The sequence below is a fragment of the Peromyscus leucopus genome, chromosome 16_21 (assembly GCF_004664715.2).
Source record: "Peromyscus leucopus breed LL Stock chromosome 16_21, UCI_PerLeu_2.1, whole genome shotgun sequence".
In the NCBI taxonomy this organism is placed as follows: Eukaryota; Metazoa; Chordata; class Mammalia; order Rodentia; family Cricetidae; genus Peromyscus; species Peromyscus leucopus.
In genome coordinates, this window is record NC_051084.1 from 14,234,960 (window position 1) to 14,246,618 (window position 11,659).

At 52.1% G+C, this 11,659-nt stretch overlaps 1 protein-coding gene across 1 annotated transcript; it reads right to left on the reverse strand.

The window, feature by feature from the left end:
• Nucleotides 1–5,120: 5,120 nt before the first annotated feature.
• Nucleotides 5,121–9,065, reverse strand: Tff3 (trefoil factor 3). Its single transcript, XM_037199997.1, has 3 exons — nt 8,947–9,065; nt 6,885–7,031; nt 5,121–5,306 (listed from the first exon to the last, which is right to left on the reverse strand). The coding sequence occupies exons 1-3, from the start codon at nt 9,026–9,028 to the stop codon at nt 5,293–5,295; spliced, it is 243 nt and encodes an 80-aa protein (XP_037055892.1). The 5' UTR covers nt 9,029–9,065; the 3' UTR covers nt 5,121–5,292.
• Between the last annotated feature and the right edge of the window lie 2,594 nt (nt 9,066–11,659).

Genomic DNA, 11,659 nt, shown 5'->3' on the forward strand with positions numbered 1-11,659 from the left:
TGGGTGAGATGTATCCTGCTTTGAAAGGACAATACAAATGTGTGTGAGTGCCCAAGGGTGCCCTCTAGTGGTCACTGGGGCTGCACACTCACAGTGTGTGGAGCAGATCTGGATGTCAAGGGGGGCAGATTAGGGTTAGGGGCAGGTTAGGGAGGTGGGGCCACAAATTGGAAAGACTGCTGTGACCAGGCCAATGCAGGCAAGGACAGCTGCAGAGAAAAGCAGCTAGTAATCGCTGTGCCCAGAGGGAAGGCTGGAAATAGAACACGGGCAGCCTAGAAGGGGACGAGCCACCTCAGAAGCAATGGCCAGGACCTCTGGCAGCACACACTCAAATCTCAGAGCAGAAACTCAGATTCTGCCTGAGTGGGAAACTGATAGTGTGTGTTTGGGGGCCGGGGGTTGGTTGATAACCACACAGTTCGTTTTTGGGTTTTTTTTTTTTGTTTGTTTGTTTGTTTGTTTGGTTTGGTTTGGTTTTTGCTTGCTTGAAGCAGGGTCTCGATATGTAGCCCTGCCCAGCCTATAACTCATTGTCTAGACCAGGCTGGCTTTGAATTTGCAATGATCCTTCTGTTCCTGACTCCCAAGTGCCCCTATGGTATAAGCCAATTTATTGAATCCCCTTTTTATAATATACATGCATTCCGTTCCTCTAGAGAACCCCAGCTAACACACACACACACACACACACACACACACACACACACACACACACGCTGTACCCCTTCCCCTCCACATCACATTCCATAATCAGGTCAGCACACAAACTTTTGAAAACAACATACATTCCTATGAAGTATGAGAAGTGAAGGGATAAACTATCTAATGAATATGGACTGGCACGTCCACACCCTAGAGGATGTAATGAGGGACCAGGGTGGCAGAGCCCCTGCACAAAATCATTGAAAGCAGGCCACCTGTAAGGACAGGAGCCCTGGCAGGCCGAGTGGGCAGCTGTGTCGTGCGGGCATTACTGCAGTGGAATGGACACCTTGCCTGTAGCTCCATGCTAGGTAAATGCAGGACACAGTGAGCCAGAAAACAAAAACAGCCTGCCTTGGCTCCTTATTTATTTATTTATTTATTTATTTATTTATTTATTTATTTTCAACTTGACGTGAGGTTGAATTGTCTGGGAAGAGGAAACGGAAAGGTTTTTGCATCCCCATAAGCCTCTCTGCCGACGCAGCGATCCAAATCAGACCAAATAAGAAAAAGCCCCGGTTTAATGGGTAAAGCGTTGCCAGGTGATTCTCCAGAGAGGAGACAGGGACAAGAGACCGAAAAACCACGTGTCTGTTTTCTGGGGTGCAGTTTAAATACCCTATAGGAGCGGCCTTGAGCCTCTCTGGGGGAGAAGCCGTGTTTGGTGGGCTTTGAGGGGGCTGGTTTGGGGAAAGAGGTGGGGGAGGGGAGTGAGGTGCAATTCCACCGGAACAGAAACCTCAATTGAGAAAATGCTTCTCTCAGATTGGCCTGTGGGCAAATCAGTGGGGTATTTTATCGATTACCGATTGATATGGGAGGGTCCAGCCCACTGTGGTAGTGCCACGCCTAGACAAATGGTCCTGGGTTCTATAAGAAAGCAGGCTGAGCAAGCCATGCGGAGCAGGCCAGTTAACAGCATCTCTCCATGGCCTCTGCTTCAGTTCCTGTGTCCAGGTTCTTGCCTTGAGTTCTTTCAGTGATGGACTGTAACGTCTAAACCAAATCAACCTTTTCCTCCCCGGGTTGTTTTTGGTCATGGTGTTTATCACAGCAATGGAGGAGCAAATTAGGGACATAACCTATGTCAGGATGCAGCACAGAGCAAAGGCCTGGGTTCAAATCATGACAACAGCTTTGCAGCCACCATGAGCAGACAGGACCCTAGATCGTCACCGACAGAGGCAGCAGCCTATGGGAGCGCACTTGGCACATCGCAGACTCCCGCCATCTCTGACCTTGTATCTACTCAAAGCCAGCCTTGTCCCCACGTCCCTATGACACTCAGAAATGCACCCCAAGTTTCCAAACACCCACAGGGCAATTCAGTGAGACTATGTCTCTGAGCCCCAACCCACCCTAAGCCCTAGACAGCACAAAAATGGGCTTGGATGGGAGATACCTATCTTTGGCCGACGTGTGTCCCATGGCTCCCACAGGAGATCACAGGCACGCTGTAGGGTGACCCTGGGCTTACCAGTCACAACCAGGAAGGTCTCCGCACCACACTGGTTCAGGTGACAGTGTTGGAGGATATAAACAAGCCTAGGACACTGCATAGTTCAAAGCCACCCAAGGAAATGACTGGCCCCGGGTTGGCCTCCTTTTAGGAAGCTAGAAAGAGGACAGGAGGTGAGAAGCAGCCACCACTCCACACGGCCAGCAGAGGGCAGTGTGAAGCCATGTGAGTTTTAGTCACGGTTCTGATTCAGTAACTGGTGGGCTCACAGAGGGCCTCATTTAGGCCTGGAAGACACTCCCAGAAATTCTAGCGTGAACGCCACGGCTCCTGGAATGTTACCAGATTGCCTTCAGCTGAGCCCACACCACCCTCCCCCGTCCCCGAGACCCTGAGGAAGGAGGGTAGCATCCTGAGTTCCCATGGTCAGGGAGGGCCAGGCAGAGGTAGACGGGGTGGGTGGGTGCTGAAGAAAAGGGAGCTGGGGACCAAGCCTGATGCACCCCCAGGAGAGCAAAGGCCAGTGCACCTGTCCCATAGAGAAGGGGTGTTCCCCTCAGAGTGACCGCGACCTCCTGGCGTGACTAAGGACCAGAGAGTGACAAGATGCGGCATTTCTTCTATCAGCTTCGGACAGGAGGGTGGCCAGTGTGGATGAACAATGACAGGTTGGTTAGTTCAGCCAGGCTGGAACCATGAGGTTCAGATCCCGCGGACCGTTACAAACAGCCGCTCTCTTTGCATTTTATTTGCATAATGCAAACACGGGCTCTACAAGTGGGAGAGGTTTTCTAAAGCCTTGGGGTGCTTAACCTCCAAAGCCAACCGGTTGTGGGTGAGGAGACAGAACCTGGCCCATCCTGCCAGCCTGGAAGGCCCTGCGCTGTTGACCCTGGCCTGGGGCTTCCCCCTCTGTCTCTCCATTCGCCACAGCAGGCCCAGGGACTGCTGACTCCCTCACGGGAACCTCTGTGACCATGGTCTCTTATTCTCCGGGACCTCTTTAATCAGGTTTCTTGATGCTGAGGGGGCACCTCTGCAATAGGACACTCAAGAAGCTTGCCCCTATGCTTGGGTTTACTGACCGGTTCCCCTGGGACCCTCCCTTCACCAAGCAGAGCAGGGACGAGGGTGGAGGAAGCTAGGCTCTTACCTCACAGGACAGTGTGCAGGGGACGCCAGAGAGCTCAGTGGTCAAGAAAATATCTCGAGATCCCATTTAAAACTGAAAGTCAGGCTGGAGACGTGGCTTGTAGTTAAGGGTGACGTGAACCTAGAAGTGTTCTTCCTGAGCTTTGCAGGTGGACAACTAGAAGGGACAACTAGAGCTTCTGATGTACCCAGAGCTCTAACAGTGAGGGCCCCAAGTCCAAGGTCACTAAGCAGGGTGGGGACCAGGGTCAAGTGTGGTGTAAAGTGTTCCCTTTGCATGGAAATGCACAGAAAAATCAGCCATCAAGATAGATATCAGGATTTAAAAAAAATCAAAAGTAATGTAGAAATATGCAATGAACAAAATGTCAAAATTCTGCACTTGGATAACAGTGCCCCACTTTTACACTGTAATCCTGGCCCTGCTTCCAATAAACCTTTATTTATAAAAGCAAGTAGGAGCCAAGGAGGCAGGAGCTTTGCCTACCATTCAGGCTCAAACATCTGTCTCCAGAGTTTACTCTGGTGGTCCTATAAGGAGTGGGTTCCCACTGTTTTCCCCTGTGCACCCCGGGTGTCATGGTCACTGTAACAGTCCCTCTGATATGCTTTCAATGTGACTGGCCCAAAATCACCTTGAATCATCATTCCCAGTGCAGTGGTGTTTCAGGGGACCGAGGCCTTTTCCAAGAAGAAGAAACCATGGAACCTCAGCTTGTGAGAAGCAATGTTGTCTGTAATTGGGGCACACAGTAGCATGAATGGTGTGGCCTCAAGAGGGTCCCCTGTGGGAGTAGGGCTAAGGATCAGCCTTGCAGCACATCCAGGGGATTTCACCCCCAAACCTTCCCATAGTGGGTGCAGAGAAAAGCCTCACCAGGAAATGAAGAGAGGGTACCAACAGCCTAGAGGCTGTGGACACTGGGCAGGGATGTGAGACCATTGCTGTCTATTAGGGAAAAAAAATGCCGCCTACAGTGTGGCCAGTGTTAAATTTGACTGTAGATAAATACAAACCAGGCCAGAATATATGATGGCTTTCTTAGTTTGCTTTCTTTGCAAGGAAGGCATAAAGATTTGTAAATCTTGCAGGAGAGGTGTTTCTTCTTCTTTTTCTTCTTCTTCCTCTTCTTCTTCTTTTTCTTATTTTTTTTCTTCTTCTTCCTCTTCCTCCTCCTCCTCTATCTCCTCCTTCTCCTTTTTCTCATCTTACAGAGGAAATGTGCTGTAGAAGGATCCACCTGCCTACTGTCCTAGTTAGCTCTAACTCAATTTGACACAGCCTAGAGTCACCTGAGAAAGCAGTCTCAATTGAGGCCCTGCCCAGATCAGATTGGCCTGTCTTGGGGTGGGGCAGGGACTGTCTTACTTGTTAACTGATATAAAGGGGCCCAGACCACTGTGGGCGGCACCATCCTTGGGCACAGAAGGTTTGCGAGGGGGAGGGGCTGGGCTTTATAAGCAAGTCACCTAAACAGGAGCCCAAGACTGTGCCAGCAGGAGGCATCCTTTATGGTTTCTGATTCAATTTCCTGCTGTGACTTCCCTCAGGGATGGGACTGTGACCTGGAAGTGTAAGCCAGATAAGCCCTTCTGCCCCTGAGTTGATTTGGGTCAGAGGGTTTCATCACAACAACAGAGGGCTCCTGGCTTGAGACTCTTGCTCTCAGTGTGTTGTGACAACTCAGGGACTGTTCCCCATGGGCCTGGGACACCCTCTCCTCAGTGAAGTGTGACCCTTCACCCCCCCTCCCACCCCCATCCCAACAGCGACACGCAGAAATAAACGCAAGAGCAGAGGTCTCAGCAACCAGAGCAGCCTTGTGCTGAGTTGGGGTCTTTATTCTTCAGGACTCCAGGCTCCTAGGTTGGCCAGCAGCAGAGAGAGCAGAGCAGGGATGAGCGTTGCCCTCGGCCACCACCGCCAGCAAGTGTCCAGGGTGCAGAGCCCCCTTCCCAGAGCCTGGGTGACTTCAAAATGTGCATTCTGGGAAGGAAGGAAAGGGTCAAGGTGAGTCCGATCATCCCCACCCAGGGCTGCCTGGCTTCCCCAGGCCAGCACCTGGCTGCCTTCTTCCCTGGTCACAGGGGAAACGTGTGCCCCCCAAAGCCTGCAAGAGACACTGTGCATCCTCCCTGGCACTGTCAAACTGGGTAACCGGATCCCCAGTGGTCCTGGCAGCGGGTATGTGAAATGGTACCTGGAAGGGAGCCAGAGGCAAGTGACCTGCCAATCACGGGGCAGTGGCCAGCTCCTGCCACTGCTCCTGACTATACTCAGTCCTCCTGGGCTCTGCAGAAGGAGAAGGAGCCCGTACATGGCACACTTCCATTCAGCTGGGGCTCGGCCATCTGTTACCCAGGCCGAAGAGCACATCGGACTCCTTTAAGTGCCAGCCCAGGACAATGCCTTGCAGAGATACAGCCTCTTAGGAGGTGAGCCAGCATTTGGATGTGACAGATGGTTCACAGTAGATGGTCCCCCTAAGATGTGGTAGGTTGCGGGCCTGGATAAAACAGGATTGGCAAGCCACCCGTGTGCTTGGCCATCTGCTGTTTGCACACAGCCCTACCCAGGGATTCTCAGGGTACTTGCCCTGCAACCGGCTCCACCCAGGGAGGGGATAACAGAGGCAGGAACAAGAGTGGGGAGGAACCAGGGCACCAGCACTGTCGCCTGGCTGCTGGTCTGCTGTGAGCATGTCATATAGGGACTAGAGATGGCTAGCTTGCTAAAAACAGGCTCAGAATCAGCCCACTTCCACAGCTCCATGGTGTCCATGTTTCACACCAGTTTCCACCGAGCTTGTGTGTGTGTGTGTGTGTGTGTGTGTGTGTGTGTGTGTGTGTGTGTCTTGGGGGAGAGATGGACAGACTCTCAATAGACTCTCAAGTGTTGTTCCTCAAGAGCTATCTGCTTTGGTGCGTGTGTGTGTGTGTGTGTGTGTGTGTGTGTGTGTGTGTGTGTGTATCTACACTTATTTACTCTGTGTGTGTGCATATGTGCAGGGGAGGCATGCCAGTGCACAGGTGGATGTCAGAAGATGACTTGGGGGAGCGTCAGTTCTCCTCGGCTGCCATGTGGGTTTCAGGAATTGAACCCACATCATCAGGCTGGGCAGCAAGCACCTTTATCTGCTGAACCACCTCACTAGACCTACCTTGCTTATTGAGATGGGGGTCTCTCCCTGACCTGGAACTCTCCAGTTAGGCTAGCTGGCCAGCAAGCCCCAGGGATCCATGCCTCTCCCTCTCTAGTGATGAGGGTCCAAGCATGGACCACCGCACCAGGCTTTTTGACATGGTTTCGTGAATCAAACTCATGACCTCATGCTTGTGTGGAAAGCATTCTGCTGACCGAGTCATCTCCCTGGCCCTCAGAACATGTGTTTATATTTTACAGAAAGTGCCAGCCACTGGCCACTAGCTGCCCCTGACACAAAGGCCCTGATATGAGGTCTTCCATGTGAGGCCTCCACCAAGGCACAGCGACAATGCTGATTCCCGCTAAGGCCCAGCCACGTGGGAAGACAGGGCTGCCCTGGGCACCGCTGGCTGGCCTTACCTGTCTCCTGCAGAGGCTTGAAGCACCAGGGCACATTCGGGATGCTGGAGTCAAAGCAGCAGCCACGGTTGTTACACTGTTCTTCTGTGACTCTGGGGTAGCCACAGTCCACCCTTTCTTTTGCCGGGACCATACACTGGCTTGGAGCTGTCCAAACAAAACCCAGTCAGCTGCCAGAAGATATGTTTGGGGCTACTTTCTTGCTTCTGTGGAACCCCCCTCCACCCTTCCTCCTGAATTCAAAGATCGTGACAGTCTTGCCCCGTGGGGGATGACTAAAGAAAAGCAGTTCATTACGAAATGAACTGACGGTGGAAAGTGGGAATACTGAGCTAAAATCATCCTGGGCTGCCGCTGGTTCCAACCATCGCTGTGCCTAGCATCCTTTGAAGGTGAAACCTTTGGAATGTGTTGCCTTAACAGACCCCCCAGCTGCCACCAACTCCAAAGCTAAGAACACCATCAGATAACATCCGAAAGCCCCCCCCCTCTGGTGTAGCCCTGACATCCCCATCAGCGTACTCAGGGAATGCCTTGATTTATGACCATCCTTTGTTGTGTCTACAGAGCTTCTTGCAGCCACTTGCATGGTGGACAGGACAGCTTCCGGGCTGTAGCCACTCATATTTGACTCAGGGTAAATCTTGATTCTTTTTTTTTTTTTTGAGACAGGCTCTCATGTAGTCCGGGCTGACCCTTGATCTTGCTGTGCACTCGTGGATCTGGAAGGATAGCTGTGGTCTGCCCGCACCGCTGAATGCTAACCCAAAGAACTTGGCCTTTTGCCTAGGGTCCCTCTTTTGGCTTATCTTTTGGCTTCATCACACCTGGTCAGGAAATCATAAACAGGTCTAAATGCCCTTCAGCTCACAGGATCCCAGGAATCCAGGGGCCCCTGAGCCTTAAAACAAGGGTCCCTTCTTTGTTTGATCCATAAGAACTGTCCCCCTCCTTGGACCTGCCTAGGCTCAATGTGCAGGGCTCTGCTGACTCCCCATGGGAGACCTTGATTTGGGGGATGTGGGGATGTGGGGGTGCTTGGGAGGGAGGGCTGGAGGGTGGGAGGAGGGAGGAGGTGGGATCTGTGGGTGATATGTAGAATGAGTAGAAAATTTCTTAATAAAGAAGAATGAAAAAAAAAAAAAAGAAAGAACTGTCCCCTCCCCATCAGAAAGTGTCCCATGGGGAAGATTGCCATGTGAACTATTCCAGTGTCTCTGCTGTAGCTCGCCACCACAGGGTGGTTAGCTTGTCCTGACTGAGCTGTGAGCTTCCTCCATCTCCTGCATTCCTGCTTCAAGACCGTACGCTTTTGCACACGCACCCCTAAAGCCTGCCTCCTTTCATCGGCTAATGGATTTCCTTTACGAACGTGGGAACCCAGCACCCTTCTTCATCTCCCCCACTGCAGCGGGTCCATCATGCCTTCCTCGGCTACTCCAGACCCTGACCCAGGGCCCTGAGGGACCTTCTGAAACTTCAACCTGGCTCCAGCTCTGAGATGCTCTTACCCAGCTGACATGCCCTGCCCGGGGTAGCAGGGTTTCACAGCTCCCCAGGAGACCTACTGTCTTCACCCTGGTCAGCTGTGACCTGGTGAAGGTCATACCCTGCGTCTCTGAGCTTGGCCACCTCTCACCCAGCACTGTGATTCCGTGGTTTTTGTAAACCATCTGGAGCTTCCACTGCCTTCTCAACTGTTTCTTTTTCTTTTCTTTTCTTTTCTTTCTTTCTTTCTTTCTTTCTTTTTTTTTTTTTTTTTTTTTTTTGTTCTGGTAACTTGCTGGGACGGTGTGTAAAGACCACCACTGTTCAGAAATCTCCAGCAAAGAAGGAAATGAGGAAGGATGAGCACCTGAGGAGGAGAGAAGTATGTTCAATTTCTCTGAGCCTCCGTTAACTTGACTGTGAAATGGGGCACAAAGAGACCCTCTGTAGGATTTCTGTAAGAAAGCGTGTGCCTGGTAAATTAAATTGATGTAGAAGGCAGGCAGGTCTTCTGTGTCCCTCCCCCTGCTGAGAGGTTCCAGCCTAGTACCCAGGGGAGCAGATAGGTACTTACACAGGCCAACATACTCCGAAGTTACCCCAGAGGACCCTGCAAGCAGGACCAGCAGCATTAGCCAGAGGGCTCTGGTCTCCATGGCAGCAGGCAAGCTTTAGGATTAGCACACAGGATGTGCAGGGTCACAAGGAAGGCCCTTTTATACCCATATGTTTGCTGGGTCCTGTGGACTCTGGCCTCTAGCTCCACCACCTTCTGTCCTGTGAATTCCAGAAGACTCCTCCCCTATCCTAAGTCGGGGGATGAGGTGGGGAGGGAGGAATGAGGAGGGGTGGGACAGCCGCTGCGGAGTCCAGCCTGGAAGCAGGGTCTGTCAATCACTGTATGAACCTAGTCTGGAAGAAGGGTCGGTGAGGCTGCAAGGGACCTTTAGTCTCGTGGTCTCAATCACCTTACAGGAGCAATGCAGAGGACCCTGGGCCACTTAGTCCACAACACCACTGACACCTGAAACACATGTGACAACTAAGTTGGGTCCCTGGGTCTCCAGCATCTATCACTCTTAAAGGTGGAGACTCAAGCTCTATGCTTTCCCCCAGAAAAGCCATTTATTATTATTAGCTATGCTTTAATACCTAAAATGCATTTGTCCAATGTATTTTAATAAAAATAATATACATTTGGTTTTTAAAATCAAATAATAGAAAGCCCCCCCCCCTTCTGTCTAGAGACATCTGTTTTCAGCACCTCTGGTCTCTAGAGTCAAGTGGATTTTTTTTTTTAATTTACTTACTTAATTGTGTGTGTGTGTGTGTGTGTGTGTGTGTGTATGTATGTATGTATGTGTGTGTGTGTATGTATGTGTGTGTGTGTGTGTGTGTGTGTGTGTGTGTGTGTGTACCTGCACGTATGCAGGGGCGTGCAGAGGTCAGAAGAGACATCAGACCCTCTAGAACTGGAGTTACAGACAATTGGGAGCCACTATGTGGGTGCTGGGACTTGAACTTGGGTCCTCTGGAAAAGCAGCCAGTGCTCTTCACCACTGAGCCACCCCTCCAGCCCCTCCGAGCAGATTTTTAACCCAAGCAGGTTCAGACTCTTCATCTTTGTCCAGTCTGCCTTGCCTTACTTTCAATAAATGGTCGACATTGGAAACCAGCCTTGAACAGCCTGTGAGGATGAGGCTGGTACAAGGAGACCTGGCTTCTGAAGGAAGAATCAGTTTCTCCAGTCTGACAGAGTTCCCGTGAAATTGCTCCAGCAGCTGGGGCTAGCCATTAGTTCAACAGGGATCTTCCTTTGCCTGGTCCTCACCGACCAGCATTGTGACATCCATGTGCTTTTCACAGGGACCACCTGAGAACCATCCAGCACATTTGTACATCATCCTGTAAAAACGGCTACATCTGACGGCTCAGACTTGGCATCCACGTTGAGCCAGTATGAGAATGGGTTCCTAAAGGGGGTGTCCAGGAGTCATCCTTCACTGACTGGCCAGTGGGAGCCTGAAGGCTGGTCCTGGCATCAGAGATGCAGCCTCCCATATCAGGAGAGCCTGACGTACACAGAGTCCGGATCAAAGACCAGAGACAGCCTGCAGATACAGGGACCTCATGACAACCAGCAGAGCCCTCAGGGATCACAGCCTGGAGAGGAGGGGAAAGGCTTGCGTCGGGAACTGTGACATAAGAGTTGTCAGGATGGGGTGAAGTCTTCCTGGGTTTTGAGGCCTGGGTATGAGTTCACTAGATGAGTAAGGGTCAGAAGGGCATCGGGAGTGGTACTGCCTGCTTGGGGACACTTATCAGCATCCCACAATAATACCATCCTCGGGGCAGGTGAAGGCCGAACACGGGGCCACCTCTCCCTTTTCTCAAGTTACCACTGGCAGTTATCGGAGCCAGCAGATAGGTGGAGGATGAAGGCAGCGTCGTCGTCGCCAGGAATTCCTGCTGGCCACCTGTCACTCGTCCTGCAGCTGCGATAGGCGTGGCCCTCCCTCCCTCCCTGTGAATTCTTCTCTGGCCTCCCAGGCCCTTCTGAGTCATCAGGACCTAGATGTGGATGCTGGGGGAAGCAAACACCTCGGCGGCGGGTTCAGGGGTGCCCCTGCCTTTTGGGGATCAATGTAAATGTGACATGCTAGCTGCAGAAGGTGATCCTCACCTAGGGCTGAGCCCCCAGCCTTGAGTATGAAGACAGTATCCACCCACCACTGTCGGGAAGACACAGGTCCTGGTGTTCTAGGAAAACAGTGGCCAGCTTAGAGATGACTCAGGGCCCTGGCTTTGGCCGCCCTAGGGGACTCTCCACAGCCATCCTTGGCTCCAGACGGCTGTAGGTGGGCGGGGCTGTGGCATCGGAATCATCTCCCAGGGACACCTTCTGGAACAGAGATAAGTCTAAAACACAGCAGCTGACAACCGAGCAGCAGGGCAGTGCATCACACACACACACACACACACACACACACACACACACACACACACACACACACCGCCCCGCCTTTCCCCTGCAGGTTCATAGCTCTTACCACCCAGCGACAGGAGCCACCTCAGAGGAGCCAGTCTGCGGCCTTGCGGTGGCCTTGACTCCTCAGGGAAGCCAAGAGCCCTTCCCTACCAGACCAGGAGGCACACAGCTCTTCTCAGATGTTCACAAAAGCAAAACTGCAGGTGTGGGATCAAAGCCCTGGACAGATGGCATGGGAAACCCCTATGCACGAGGGCTGCCCACCAGCAACCCAGATGAGCCACTGCCTCTCTAGGGT